Below are 16,856 nucleotides of genomic sequence, written 5' to 3'. Positions count from 1 at the left end.
GTCCAGTTCGTTTCGAAAGAATAAGTCGTTCAATTGCGATTTTTCAATTTTAAAACCATGATTAGAAACGGTTGCAAAGGTAAAACGGTTTAATATCATTTTTAAATAGAAACGGCTTAATACCGTTTTAACCCTTTGTTCCTATTTCGCCTTTTTTTGTAGTGTTTACAGATGCTCCAACGTAATTAATTTCCATCAACCAAACAATTAGCTATTTCGAATACTTGTTCGGACATTTTAATCTTATCAAATATATCACAGTCCCTCTATAGTGACTAGTGATCAAAGTCATCAGAAAAGATTTTCAAAACGGTGTCCTCTACATATAAAACCTACAATACTGTTCCTTGTACCACTGCTGCTGAGCAGAATTCAAGAATCATGCAAATGAAGCCATGGGACTCCTCCATCTCACCAATGAGATTAATGTGTGTTTTCGAATTGGTTCTCTAAGCAAGCCGTAACAAATTAGTTGAACAAGTTATCATCAAGAGATCAATTTTTTAAAAAATAAACTATAGACAATTACTTTGGGAAATAATGCAAGATCAAGCTTGTAGTAGAAGAAGTGTCAGCACACCAAGGGAGTTAAGCAATTGAATCCTTAGAAAATGGAGTAACATATGTAAGGTGATCGACATTTTACATATATTAAAGCAAGTATAAAAAATGGTTGACAATCTAAGATCAACTTTACAAATTGTTAAAGAGGATTGACTTTTCAAAACCAAACTGAGTAACAGCATCCTGTGCTTCCATTTCAAGGTGAAAATAAAGGAAATCGATTCTTCCCAAAGTAAAGAGAACCAGCTTAATCCTAACATAATCTATTTTAGAAACAATGTAAGCCACTCAGGATTTTAGATTCTGAAAATCGGTTTCTATAATCTGATTTTGACTATCCATAATTAGAATCATGGTCTGCAAAATCAATACGTAGTGAAACAGTTAATTCGTAGCATGGTTCATTACTTGCTTGTAGTATTCAACTAATCATGCAGCCAATATACTTGTGATTCCAGTAGTTAAATTTGTGGAATTGTCTTCTTTCGCTTCGGAAAACTTACTATAGCATTCAAATTAACCGAAATGTGAAAATCTAATACAATTGCTTGAGAAATTATGTCTCAGCACAAGAATCATCATATCCCTGATTAAGAGTTATTTGATTCATATAGTAATCTTCTAATCATCACAAAATGATCATTTCCTATATATGTAACACACTTTATAGGATATGAACATTTAATGTAATAAGCAATTAAAGAGACCTTAATTACAATAAACCAATGCATGTACATTCCTCGCAAATATTTGGATGGATGTTTGAATGGTTTGGATTTTGAATTGATAGGCATTAAAGTTGGTGTGAATCATGTTTTCAGTGCATGGTTACTGTGGGGGAAAATTCTTGAGCACGGACACGTGGCTCAAATAAGGGCCAAGGATTAATGATTTTAAGGTCGGACGAACCGCGACACATGCTCGGTTTATTAACCCCGACGAATGCATGGATTCTAAGCTCGGAACTAAGCCATCAGCCGGTGGAGTGGCCCAGGCAACAGCCTCATAGGTCGGTAGGACAGATCTAACAGATGTGCCAGTGATAGACAGTCAGTCCTGACAAACCCACGTCATGTCAAACCAACTCTGATTTTCTCAGAAATGATGGGGCAGTTGCAACAACTCCTGCAGCTGACATGTCAGGGAGTAAGCTAACTACCCCAGGTCACCTCAGAGGGTGACGCAGAGAAGGATCAAGTTTAACGCCTATATAAGGAAGAGAACTATGAGTAAAAGAGGTTCGAGTTCTTCTTCTCTTAAAAATTACACTGATCAATTTGTCTAACTTGATCGTCGGAGTGGGTTGATTTGCAGGTCCTCCCGAGCTGAAAGAGAAGGAAAGTGTAGAGCCATTTCGTGCATCTACAGTTACACAGGATCATTGCTTTGCATATTTTGAAGCCCCTTTGATAGGTTGGTCACTCACAAATATTTACTGTACATTGGCATGCTGTATTGTGGTTCATAATGGACGATGTACCTGATTTCCACCACATAGTTTCTCTTTACTTATATGCAAAAGATTGGTTAACTCCTTAGGGGACAATGAGATACAAAACAATTTAGAGTTTCTTAGTTTATTATTAAGAGAATAAAAAAATTAGACAATTGGAAAAATGAAAGTGACATTTAAATATGAAGTACTACAAATGAAAGTGACAGAATGGCTGATTTTTTTTTAGTATTGTTTTTAACTATTGGAATTAATTGAAGGTGGGAATTTTTTGAATACTTAGAAGATGTATTCGAAGCCCGTACCTCCAAATAAGACATAGATGACTGCACCAAGGCTTTCCATTGAATACTTGGAAGGAATCAATTCATTTTTTGATTTCATAAAAGCTAATACACATAAATTAGAGGATGATGATTGATATTGTTACCCTTGTTTGAAGTGTCGTAATCTTGTTGGGGGGAAGAAAACGATTAGTGATATTCGTACTCATTTGATTTGTGATGGTATCGATATATCTTACACTATATGGATCCATCATGGCGAAACTCATCCTAGAAGTTGTGTAAACATTGGGGACGATACACCTATTAGTGATCATATTGAAGATGTAGTCCCGAACATGGTTGACATGGTAAATGATGCTCAAGCTTATATGGGATCCAGTACATCTACATATATGGATGAAATTAATGATGTAGATGATGTTGAAGTTGAAGATGATTATTCAGAGAATATTCAGTACGAGAAGTTAATGGAAGAAGCGATACAACCCTTATATCCATCGTGTCAAATTGATGATACAAAATTATTGGTGACAATTGAATTATTGAGTATGAAGGTTAGACATCAATGGTCTAATAGGAGTTTCACAGAATTGTTGTAACTAATCAAAAGAATTCTACCAAAGGAGAACACTTTACCTGATAGAACATTCACTACTAAGAAGATGATCAAGTCTTTGTGTATGAAGCACGAGATTATTCATGCATGTCGTAATGATTGCATACTATACTGAGAGAAAATGAAAATAAAGACAATTGTCCTATGTGTGATGAAAGTAGAAGGAATTATGGTCCACAGGAATTATAACGTATGACTCTTACACTAAGAGTAGGTTCACCATGAAAGCAATTTTATTGTGGACCATACACGATTTTTCAGCATATGGTCATTTGTCAGGTTGTAGGACTACAGGAAAATATGGTTGTCCTGTATGTAGTGAAAAAACATAATCAATATGGTTAAAACATGGGAAAACGTTTGCTTACATGGGACATAGAATATTTTTATCAGATTCAAGACATCCATTCAGAAGTCAAAAATCACAATTTAATGGGCATGAAGAACATGGGAAACATCATCTACGTTTGAGTGGTGCTGAAGTATTAAAGAAAATGAAAACCATTTAGACTAACTTCGGAAAGGTAAAAGACAATAGAAAGAAAAGGTCTGCGAATCAGAATGAATCTATTGCATGGTTAAAGAGATCGATTATTTTTGAATTGTCGTATTGGAAGGTGCGTTAGGATTATCTTTCTAAACATTAATATAATCTGGTATATATTAATTCACTCATGTTAACATATGTTTTGTCAATCTATAGGATTTACCTATTCGTCACAATTTGGATGTAATGCATGTGGAAAAAAATGTGACAGAAAATCTCTTAGCAACAATTATGAATACAAAGAATAAGATGAAGGACGGTCTTCAAACTCATCAAAACCTAAAGGCTATGAAAATAAAGAAAACGTTGTGGCCTGTAGAGATGAATGGCAAGTTGACTTATCCAGAAACTCCTTTCTTATTGTCTCAATTGGAAAAAGAATTGATTTGTACAACTTTGTATCATTTTAAGGTTCCTATTGGATATAGTGCAAATTGGAAACATAATGTGAGTTTAGAGGACAACAAATTCAAGAACCTAACATGATTATCACATCCTCATGCAATAATTGTTACAAGAGTTATTGATGCATGCATTCAAGGGTCATAAGCCATTGCGGGCTACTATTCAACAACTATCAATATTTTTCAATGTCTTATGTTCTAGATTATTAATTGTGTGGAACTTTCGAAGATAAAAGATCAAATTATGAAAATACTATGTGTATTTGAAAACTACTTTCCTCCTTCTTTTTTTGTTTCCATGACACACCTTATTGTGCACTTAGCAGAGGAGGCGCAAGTTTACGGACCCGTCAGATATCAATGGATGTATCCTTTTGAACGGTAAATAAAATTTTAAATTAATGAGTTTATTTTTATAATTAAATTTTGCGTCAATCTAATATATGATTCATGCATTAGGAAGATGAAAACATATAAGCGATATGTGGTGAATCAGACATATCCAGAAGGATGTATTACAGAATATTACCTTATGGATGAATCAATGATGTATGTGAATTACATATTCAATGGAGAAAGAAGAAGCCATATGAAAGCGAGGGATACGTTCATGGATGTTGATGGTGAATGTACTTATCCTATTGATAAAAAAGGGAAGGTCTTTCTTTTGGAAAATGTACAGTACCAGCAAGTGCTCAAATGGGTACTACGTCAATCAATTGAAAATGTCGAGTAGGAAAAGTAAGGAAAATTTTTATTTTACTATATACTTGTTTTGTTATGATGGTTTATAGTTTATAATGTATGAATGTTGCATTTATATGCAGAAATTACACTACCTACTTTTAAAGCCACATATCTAGTTGTCAAACTCAAAGAGGTAATTCAAGAATAGAAAAGTCAATGGATTACATACCTTGACTTAGACAACAATTACAGAATGAGGAGAATTCTACCTTAAAAAGGCTTGTTGATGGTCCAAAATTTGAAGTCATTTCATATAGTTCATACAAGGTAAATGGGTATGTATTTTGTACAGCGGATTAAGAAATGAATAAAACAACACAGAACAGCGGGGTCTCTATGAAGGCTGTGACTAGCTTCAGGTCAAGCGTCAGGGATAAGAACGTTGTTAATAAAGAAGTTAATTACTATGGAATTGTCAAACAAATCTTAGAGTTGGATTATCATGATTTTAGAATACCAGTATTTTATTGTGATTGGGTTCGTATAAAAGACACAAACAGATATATAGTTGATCTAGAAACGAACTTGATTTATGTTAATTTAGGGAAGTTACAGAGAACTACAAGGGAAGTTGATGAGCCATTTATTCTTGCTTCTCAAGTAATTCAAGTATTTTATTGCAAAGATTGTAGTCGGCCTACAAAAGATTGGATCGAGATGTTGATTCTTATGAAGATCCCTTAGTATTTGAGGCAAGAATGAATGGAAATTCATCAGCATCATTACTATAAGAAGATATCATAGAATATGATAACCTGGATGAAGATGATTGAAAATGTTTGTAAACATGTATTTAATTTATTTATTTTTATTGTCATTGCCTTTATTTAAATTACTTGACTTGAAAATACTATTTGTGATTCCAGCACTATGTCATTTGCCCAATCATCATCCGCTCCTAACACAGCATCGACATCCGCATCTGCATCCGCATCAGTATCCGCATCCACATCAACATTAGCATCCACATCTACATCTACGATTGAGAGTATGTATAAATAGTGAATAAATTGTATTCATTTGTTTTTATTTGTTATCACGTTTTTATTAATTCTTTTCATTTTTCATAGGTGGGCTTATCCAAGTTCAGTTCAATCTGGGCAACCAATCGGCCCTAACTCATCTCAATTATGCAACCAATCGGCCCTAACTCATCTCAATTATGCACTACTATCGGGCGACTAGCAAAGACACATGTGCCACCTATATATGATAGGTGCACTAATGTGCCTACTAAGCTCAAGGAACAAAATTGAGAGTCTATCAGTGTGAGTGCATGTGTATTAAATGATTTATTTTTACTTGTAAATTTTAACTATAACTTATTACAAATATAACACATCTTATTTAATTTACTTTGCAGGGCACCTATCAAATTCAAAAATGGCATAAGGATTGGGTAATCAAAAAAGCAAACTTATGTTGGAAAGAATGGAAAAGTAATCTTTGTCGGAACGTATATGATAAATATCCAACGGATGCGGAAAGGAAAAAACATGTACCTCATTACGTGAGAAAAGATGATTGGGAGAGGTTTGTCGACTTCAACTCGACACCTGAGGGCCAAGCTTTGAGGACGACTGGGAAGCGTGTTAGACAAGAAAATAAAAACACTCATACCTCTGGTAGAAAGGGACAAGCCCGGCTTGCTGATGAATTGGTAAGTTTAATGTCATGTTAGGAATAATATATGTATATATTGTTCATTTACATATTTGACTGTTTCATTTATAGAGTAAAGAAGATCCTCATAAGGAGATTACTATGACAAACATATACATTGCCAGTGATGCCAAAAGCTAACAAACGGTGAGAATAATTTATTTATTTATTTTCATGATTTTTGTGATGTAACCTCGCTGCTTAACAACAATCCGTACATGAATGACTTGGTTGAAAGTGGTGAGTTCCAGCACTTTGTTCGTTATTTTCTAGACAAGTACTAAATGATCTCATCTCATCTACCCATTTAAACCAATTTACTAAACCTTATAATTTGCAATGAACTACATTCAATCAGTCTATAAATATTTATATGGTGAACAATCTCCCATTATTTATTTCTTTGCATTTCCGCTATAATAATAAAAATCTGTTGGTCCTGATCACATATTTTATGATGCATTTTGCGTCATTGAAACTTGTTGGAATATAATAGTTTCTTTGCATATAAACTTGTGAGCAAGTCATTGGAGGAGAAGATTAGCTGTTTTATGAATAGAATAAAAGAAAATTAAAATAAGCTATGTATTAAAGAAAATTTAGCCCACTACCAACTTTATAGGCTGATCTGTGGCTGGACTTCTGTAAAAACAGTTATTTTTAATGGTGACTACCAACTATTAGGTTTAATTACCTTTTTTAATCTTAATGATTGATTTATTTTTTTAATTGTATGTATAAGATCTATTTCAAGTCTAATAAGAGATGTTATGAAATTATGGGGTAAGTGGGCCAAATTCAATGTGCAATCATGCATTTTGAAAATTTTTATCAAATTGGTTCGTCAAAAATATTGAACCCTGAATCCATTTGATTGGACCAATTATATTTATTAAGCACCCCCACTTATTTTCATAGGAAAATAAGATTCACAAAAACTAATAATTTATTTATCAAATCAATTTTGTTATAAAATTTATAAGAGTTGTGTTGGAGTAACATTATAATTGACATCAATTCTCACATTGCTGATGTAGAGGTGCACTCATAACCATAGATGCTTTTCACCCATATCCCAATGAAAAGCATCTATAGTCCACACCAACAATGAGAGAATCAATGTCAATTTTAATGTTACTTCACCATTTTCTGATTTATTTTATTTGATTGAACCAAGTGTATTATCTTTTTTTTCTTCAATAACGTAGAGTATCCCCATATCCCTTTCGGGATATGTATTAATCCATACGGAAAATTTAGCCCACTTGTACAATAGTATAAGTTAAGAGGCCACCTAATTTCAAACACGTGACTAGAAAGAGCAAACCCTTATCACTAGTTTTACCATTGACCAACTCCTTGGAGGTCATTTGGTAATTATCGGTTGGATCAAATTTTAAAATAATATTATATATCCATGCTAATGAAATATAATATTAGTTTCACCTTGATAAACCTTTCTCCTTCGTAATTAAGAAAAAGTCTCCTTTGATTAAGGCTTCTAGTCCTAGCATGGGGAGGAAAATTTGGTTAAAGTCGTCCCACAATTTCTTACTATGTTAGTCAAGACTAAGCCCGCTCTTTATTTATTGCAACCCATCTGTACTAGAACTTTCCATTTGACTATGACACTATATTATTTTTACTTTATAATAATAATAATAAATAAAGAAATAAATAAGTAAAAGTAATTTATGTGAATAAAATTAAGATCAAAGAAACATGGAGGAAGATTTGGAAGAATAAGACATAGACTTACAATAACATGGGGCAAATTCCATGATTTGACTAGATCTAATAATTTGGAAAGTGATACCAATGTGATTTTCTTTGACTTATTATGATGATCTGTTTGGCTGTTTTGTATCTATACTGGGTATCCATTTGAGTATGACATAATATTATTTTTACTTTATAATAATAATAATAAATAAATAAATAAATAAAAGCAAAAGTAATTTATGTGAATAAAATTAAGATCAAAGAAACATGGAGGAAGATGTTGAAGAATAAGACATAGACTTACAATAACATGGAGCAAATTCCATGATTTGGCTAGATCTAATAATTTGAAAAGTGATATCAATGTGGTTTTCTTTGACTTATTATGATGATCTATTTGGCTGTTTTGTATCTGTACTTGATTGAGAAACATATCAAATTTAAAGGGATTTGTTTTGTTTTTTTTTTTAATAGTTGTTATTCTTTATATTTCTTAATTATTATTTATTTTGTAAGAGGCCATCAATAGAATGATTACTAATGACCCTTCTAATAAACATAACGATCTAGACCATGACCCCGTGGTTTTGGTATGTGCATTATTTTAATTAGAATATTTTCTAATTATGATATAATGTTGTGTAGTAGGCATTGATATTAGTAAGTATGATATCATATCGTTAGTAGGTATTGATATTAGACACTTTTTGTACAGGTTTGTGATCTTGATAGTCGGGGTCGTGTTCGGGGAATGGGTTCAGGTGTTTTCAAGAGTTCCGTACGTACTTCAATTCCTTACAAGCAAGCCTTGGCGTAAGAGACGACAATCCTTCATAATAGAGTGGATAAGTTGACGGAAGCGGTGCAAAAGATAAATGAGACTTTACAACAATCAAATTTTTCTACAATGATACCAATGTGGTCTTCCACCAATCTCGGCAGTTTTTCACAGGTACAACATTGGCATTTTACTTTTGATAGATGAGTGAACTTCTATTGTTGCAATGACATTGTCTACATGATTTTATAGGTAAGGCTTGATTCTCCACATCATGAGTCACATGCTAATCCACCAAGCATACAGACAAGTCCTTGTAAGGTGAATCGCTTACAACGACCACATGATTGTGTTATCAAAAGAAGAGTGATAGGTACATCTAATGCAGATTCAGATAGTTACGATATTCTTTTAGATGAGGTCCTTGATGGGAATGTGATTCTACAGAGTGGAGAAGGAACATTCGTTGATTTGACATGCGGTGATATTATTGATTGGCCCAAATTTCGAATAAAGTTTTACTGAACAGAGGTACTTTTCTTACTTTTTATGGTAGATAGACACTAAAATAATTAAATATTTGACAGTGATAGTTATGAGAACTCTTTTATTTTGTAATTTGGTATATTCATCTTTCTTGCATAATTACTTGGATTGCTTTAGGTTGTCGGTGTCATTACTATATATCTGACAATGTTTTTTAATTTTTCAACTACAGATTTCGGCAATATGTCGCACCCAAGGACCGAGAAAGACAGATGTTGATTTTGATTTCTACAAGTCAAGTGAAGTGAAGTTGGTAGAATATATTTTTTGAAAAACTACTTTAAACATTGGGATGTAGATTAAAATCGACACTATGAAAACGGGGCATGTTGGACTATGATTGCACATGTAAAATTTGAAGGAAAATGGTTTCCATTTGAAAAATGTAAACTTTTTTTTTTTTGGTGTATTTATTTATTTTGTTAGATTTCAATTTTCTGTTCAATGAAAATTGTCATTTTCTTTTCAGGTGAAAAATATTAAAAATGACAAACAATAGTGGGTAATTGAAAAAAAAAAAAAGTTGACACAAAAACAACGGTTCTAAGCCATCGTTTATATCTATAAATTAAATTTAAATTCGACAAAACAATGACGGGTTTGAGCCGTCGTTTTATTTTGACAGACCATGACTGTCGTTTTCCACAACACTTTGTTGACACGTGCCAATCGTCGTTCACTAAAACCGACATCGTTATTTACAACTGCCCGTACGACAGCGGGGGCCGTCATTGTTCTTAAAAAACGACGGCTTTGGCCCGTTGTTTTTTGTGAAATATGACGTAGTGCTTCTCTGAATTAGCAACAAAACCTTCTTTAACAAGATGGAGGTTTTCGAATTTTTAATTTGAAGCTTCTCTTTCCAAATCAGGTCTTACATCCACATCAACTAATGCCACCTCAGCGTGAGCAATTGAGGTATTGCCATGTGGCTGTCCTCTGAGTTCTTTTTTTTATACAATCATGATCGGATTTTTTAATGAATATTTGAGGGATCTTGTTAACATGTATCCTTAATTAGGGCACAAATTAAACTGCAATAAATGCACTTTGGAAATTGGAATCTGATGGTATTTTTGTAAAAAATAATTTTTTTAAAGGCATTTTTGATTGAAAATCAAATTTCCAAAGAAATTATGCTAAAGTGACCTCAAGCTGGAGCCTTATATCACATTTCTGGATGTGAAAGTGTATGGGAATCATAAAAGCTTTTCATTGAGAAACAAGTGAAAGCATTTATAGTTTCTATCCACTTTCATCTCAAGAAATGCGATATAAGATTCCAGCTTGAGGTCACTCGCAGCAGAACTCTTTCCAAAGTGTATTTAATACACTTAGACAAAGTGCACATGTTAACAAAATCCATATTTGGTATACCCCATGTTATTAAATTAGTAACATCGCCTTGAGTTTAATATTCTTTCATATGCTAATAAAATATGACCTAAATATCATTTTTCTTCAACTTTTAATAAAACCCCTTGAATTATCTCCCCAAAACGAATCCTCTTCAAGTTCTTCAATTTTACAATTATATCTTATCCTTTTATAAGAAAATCCTAACTCTAGGCCTGTATAATTAGAGCTGCAACTTAAGCTGACTAGCCCAAACTCAACCTAGGCTCAACTTGATTGATGGGCAAGCCTGGGCTGCGTTATGTAGAAAATGAATTGAGCCTAGGTTAGAATATCTTAACCCGACCTCAATTTGGGTTGAACTAGGGTTGAGGGATCGAGAGCAACTTAACTCAACCCGAACCCGATGCCTATATATTAATATACAAATAATTTATTAGTAATTATATATATTTTGGTTTAATTTTTTTATCCCAACTTATTATTATGGATTGCTAACGATTGGATATTATGAATATGGACTTTGATTGAGTATCATTTTTCTAAGTATTCTCTCAATGATAGATTCGGAGGTTATATGTGATTTTATTTATTAGTGGTTTTGTTTTTAACGTTGTATATTTTTTTTAGATATAAAATGTATTTATTGATTATAATGAAATTAAGGATATTCAACGAACTAATTTGTCCAACTTCCCCAAAATTACCTAACTTGGGTTAACCCAATCTTAACCTAATTTTAGAAGATGAAGTTCGGGTTGGTGAACTCAAGCCCTATGATCGGGTTGAAGGTACCATCACTTGGGTTGAGCCAGGGTTTACTCTCCATCCGTTTGGATTGCAGCCCTATGTATAATATTCGTCTTGGGAAAAAGCAACTATGATTTAGACACGCTACTTTGAGAGTTATTTTAAGTCATTTTCAGCATTTTTCAGGTTTGCTTTTAAACTTAGGAGAGAAGTAAGAAGAATATGAGAAAAGAAAAGTCAAGTAAAAAAGAAAATAAAGAAAAAAAAACGAAAGTGAGGTTTAACAAATGTTGATAGCCTCCATTCACATCTTTACATTGTTCGCACCACTTTCGACCACAATTTTTTTTTTTTAAATAAAAAGTTAAAACAGAATAAAGTAAACAAAAAATACGCTAAAACTATAAACCCGAGTTGACTTGGATGTTCATAGAGTCAAGTCATGTCGACTTGAACAAGTTTAATTAAAATAAAATAAAAAATCTTCCAAAGAAAAAAAATGTCTAATTAAAATGTTTAGTAACCTAAAATTAATGCCCTCATTATCATCATTAAAACCTTGTTGTGTATAAAAAGATTTACTTTAAGAGGTTGAAGATATAAATTGAAAATAAGGTAGAATGGATTTAAGAATTTGAAAATGATAAAATTTTTTAAAGAGTTTAGAAGTTGAAGCTGATGGATTGAAAGCAAAGTCCATCAGGTTTAAGAGCTCCAAGATTAATAGATTTTTGGATAGACAAATCAAGGTTGGAATGTTAAAAATGTTAAAGTGCCGGAAGGAGATAGATTTTGGAGAGAAAAATTAAGGATTTTAGAAATAGATTTCTAACCTGATATTCATTTTCAACCTGATTCAGGTGTGTGTGAGTCAACTCAAAATCCAACATTGGACCAGTACTATATTCTTTGTGGAAGACAGCAATGAAGAGCCTTAGTAAGAGAAAAGTGGGAAACCTATATCATCGTACAGGTTGGTCATCTCGACCGACGTAAGTTTGAGGACTTTTTGTACAATTGCTATGGGATTTATTGCATCGTACTGGAGAAGTGGAAACTTAGTGAGTAAGAAAGAAGAAAAGAGGGAAAAAAAAAAAAAAGTAAAAAAGACGAATCAAAGAAGGAAGAGGAAAGATGTATGAAAAGGAAAGAAAATAAAATAAAATGAAAAATAACAGAAATTTAGATTCTCTATTGTTTCCTCCAACCATTATAAAAACCTCCGAGGAGTGATGTATGAACCATGAAGTTAGCAACCTCTCCCCCTCACCTCTCTAACTCTTACTCTTACTCTTGCTCTTACACTCACTCTTTTCTCAGATGATGAAATCTGACTCTCTACATTGTTGTGCATCCTCTTCTTTACAAGATAAAATGGGAAGATTCGGTCTCAACAACCTCAGTGATGAAGAAACACAGCCCACAGTACATACTACACCTCTTGTGTCCAACTACAACGACAGAATTCGACCTCTTCTCGACGCTATCGATAACCTTCGCCACCTAAAAGTCATGCAAGAAGGCATAGAGTTACCCACCATTGTCGTCGTAGGCGATCAGTCATCCGGAAAGTCGAGTGTGCTTGAGTCCCTGGCCGGCATAAGTCTCCCTCGTGGTCAAGGCATCTGCACTCGCGTCCCACTCATAATGCGCCTTCAAAATCACCCAACACCCGAACCAGAGCTACAATTGGAATTTCATGACAAGGTGGTGCCCACAGACGAAACTCACATTGCCGAAGCCATTTCAACTGCTACTGATGAGATAGCTGGTGGTGGAAAGTGCATCTCCCACACCCCTCTTACTCTCGTTGTAAAAAAAAATGGCGTTCCGGATCTTACCATGGTTGATTTGCCTGGTATTACTAGAGTACCTGTTCATGGCCAACCCGAAGACATATATGAGCAGATTTCTAGTATTATTATGGAATATATAAGTCCCCAAGAGAGCATAATTCTCAATGTTTTATCGGCTACTGTTGATTTCCCAACTTGTGAGTCAATTAGGATGTCTCAAAGAGTCGATAAAACTGGTCTGAGGACTTTGGCTGTTGTTACTAAATCTGATAAAGCCCCTGAAGGTCTGCAGGAGAAAGTCACTTCTGATGATGTTGGTATTGGGCTTGGTTATGTTTGTGTGAGGAATCGTATCGGCGATGAGACCTATGAAGAAGCAAGGATTGAAGAGGCGAAATTATTCAAATCACACCCACTTTTGTCTAAGATTGATAAATCTATAGTGGGTATCCCAGTTTTGGCTAAAAAACTGGTGCAAATCCAAGCAAGTAGCATAGCCAAATGCTTGCCTGATATTGTGAAGAAGATCAACGAGAAGTTGAATCAGAATGTATCTGATCTAAACAGAATGCCTCAGAATTTGTCTACTGTTGCTGATGCTATGACGGCTTTTATGCGGATTCTTGGATCTTCAAAAGAGACTCTGAAGAAAATCTTGATCAGAGGAGAATTCGAAGAATACCCAGATGAAGAAGAGATGCACTGCACCGCTCGAATGGCAGAAATGCTCAATAACTACTCGGAAGAGCTTCGGTTGAAGTCCAACAAAAAGCTCTCCATGGAGAAATTTTTAATGCAGGAAATTAGAATTTTAGAGGAAACTAAAGGGATTGGACTTCCAAATTTCCTTCCTCGTACCGCATTCCTCACTATCTTACAGAGAAGGGTGAAGGAAGTCTCGGACACTCCTGTTGAATTTGCTCAGAACGCTTGGAATTACATAGAAGGTATAGTTGTACGTGTGCTAATGTTTCACTCGGAATCTTACCCTCAACTTCAATTTTCTACCATAAGAGCAGCACGTAATCTGATTACGAAGATGAGAGATCTGTCCATCAATCGAGTGAACGAGATCGTAGAGATGGAGAAGCTCGCAGATTATACATGTAATCCCGAGTACATGTTGACATGGAATCAACTAATGGCACAACAAGACACCCTCAGGAGGGCCATTAATGAACTCGACGGACGCTTTGGATTCAAAATGTTAAAGCTTGAAGGATTGGGCGAAGTTGAGATTGGTCATCTGTGGGAGTATTGCACGGCGTTAGATCAAGCGTTCGATATGAAAATGAGAGTAACTGCTTATTGGAAGATTGTTTTGAGGAGGTTGGTTGATAGTTTGGGACTCCATCTTTTGTTCAGTATTCAGAACCTGGTGAACAAAGAGATGGAGAAGGAGATTGTGAACGAGTTAATGGAGCCACGTAATGGAGGTATCGAAAGGATGCTGGAGGAATCGCCTTCTATCACTGCCAAGCGTGTGAAATTGAACCAGAGTATTAAGAAACTTAAGGAATCTAAAGAGGTGGTGTCGAAGATCCTGGATCGCATTTCTGCCAATAGTGATTGTACCTTTTAGTGTTTTTGGTTTTTTTTTGTATGATTGTTCTGTTTTGTGTGTTTTGATTTTTCTTTTTATGTTTTTAGTTGCTCTCTATACTCTTATAGAGCCCTTCCTATTACTAGTAGTATATAACTATAAATGGTTGTGAGTGTTTTGTAATTATTCTCTTTAAACTATAGGACTTGTTAATTTGTTTTCTTTCTCTATTATGATGTGTGGCGATACAGAGTTCAAGGGATGACCCATCTATCTTACTGATTAAGAAGCAAGTTAAAAGAAATAGCTTTGCTGAAAGTGTATTAAAAGAAATAGAACCGTAAAGGGTTTAGAAGATTAAAAGAAAAGTATAATTAATCTAAATCTTTTTAGCTTACAAACTAATAATTGCAACTTACCCTATTTAGAAATATTATTTTATACTATTAATTCTACCAAGTCTTTTTTTTTTTTTTTTTTTTGGTATAAGAAAATGTATCAACTATCATGCCATCTCCCCTGTTTACATGTAATTGAACACTAAGGCAGTTGACAGTAACAACATTTTCAAGAGGATCCATTGTGACTAAATTTGAAATTTAGAAGTATACAAGGGGTTCAATTAGAAATATATTACCACAAGTGGATGGTCTCTACGTCAAATGCTTAGTTCAAGAATTAGGATTTATACTTTTAATTTCTTGATTGGAAAGCTGGGGTTCACTACTTGAAAAAGTGGTAAATTCGACGGACCTTGGTGTCGAATTGAACCGAATTGCTCACAGTTATAATTACAAGGTATATTGTCTAAGATAATTCTTGCAAGTTCTTGAGGGATAGAATTGATACCCTCAATTACAAAGAGGGACCCCCTTTTTTATTTATTGAATTACTCACAAGTATAATTACAAGTTACATTGTTTTAGATAATTCTCACAATCAGACCTTGAAAGGAAGGAAGAAAAGAATTCATTGGAAGATGGTGAAGGGAGTACCTATGATGATGAAGAGATGTCCTCGGTCATGAGGAGATTGTTGTCTCTATCCCAAAGCGATAAGTAAATCTTCAATAACATGTCCTTGGAACACCCTTTTGGGCCCACTAATGCATGAATATTTTGGCATTCATCAAACATGAAAAACCAGCACGATTGGTGATTTCTGACTTTCAAATCATGGTCAAAATAATACAAAATAATAGGCACGTGGACAGATCCAATCCACGATTGAAAATATCAATCCAATCGATCAGCGATTGGATTGATATTTTTAGAGTTTATTTATGTGTGATAAGCATTGTTTGGTCAAATTCAACTGCAGGACCCACTGTTTCTATTTAATCAGCAGTTTATATTAGGTCTAACAGCTGGTTAGATAAATTAACAGCTGTCTTCAATTGAAGACATGTTATTGAAGATTTACTTATCGCTTTGGGATAGAGACAACAATCTCCTCATGACCGAGGACAAATTAAACTTAAAAACAGAAAAGACCTTTCTTTGTACACAATCGAGATAATTAGTGTAGTTCCGTCAGGGCCGAAGAGAAAGTGTAGTCAGTTAAGCGGCTACTAGCTAACTACGGCTTAACTGACGTCACTACTGATATCAGGTGTAGTTCCGTCATGTTCTGGCCTACGTGCGCAGGAGCGCACTTACGTTTTCTTCGCTGGGACCGAGAGAAAGAAAGGACGGGGGGCGACCATGCATGGCACTTCTCGACCGTGTCTCCGAGGGACAGTTGAACGAGCGACTCATGAATGCTGCCGGGTCGGACGAGCCAATAACTCGATCGCTTGTGAGTTGGTTAAAGTTTGTGAGTTTTGATACCATAGCTTGGGTTCCAAACCTATCCCCACCTACTAACTAATTACCAACCACCAATCTCACTCGCCAAAAAATGTATTTGAAAGATATTAAATTCTATTTTCTATAAGAGGATATCATGTCTGTGATGCTATTGACACATGTTACTTGGCAGGCCATAAAAATATGATAACTCTATGCATATAGACAAGGACAATATTCATATTTATGTAAATAAAGATATGAGAATGGATAGCCAACCCATTGTAGAATCGAAAAA

General features: G+C 34.4%; 1 protein-coding gene across 1 annotated transcript; it reads left to right on the top strand.

Annotated features, from left to right (window-relative positions):
* Positions 1-12,640: 12,640 nt before the first annotated feature.
* On the top strand, positions 12,641-15,010 carry LOC147382746 (dynamin-related protein 4C-like). The gene has a single exon (XM_086429352.1). It carries the CDS (start codon positions 12,753-12,755, stop codon positions 14,808-14,810), a length of 2,058 nt encoding a protein of 685 aa, XP_086285478.1. The 5' UTR covers positions 12,641-12,752; the 3' UTR covers positions 14,811-15,010.
* Positions 15,011-16,856: the final 1,846 nt, after the last annotated feature.

This window comes from Akebia trifoliata, chromosome 16 (genome assembly GCF_017979445.1).
Source record: "Akebia trifoliata isolate Shusen 1 chromosome 16, ASM1797944v1, whole genome shotgun sequence".
NCBI classification, from domain to species: domain Eukaryota; kingdom Viridiplantae; phylum Streptophyta; class Magnoliopsida; order Ranunculales; family Lardizabalaceae; genus Akebia; species Akebia trifoliata.
Note: the sequence above shows the minus strand (reverse complement) of the source record. Positions and strands in the feature narration are given on the sequence as shown.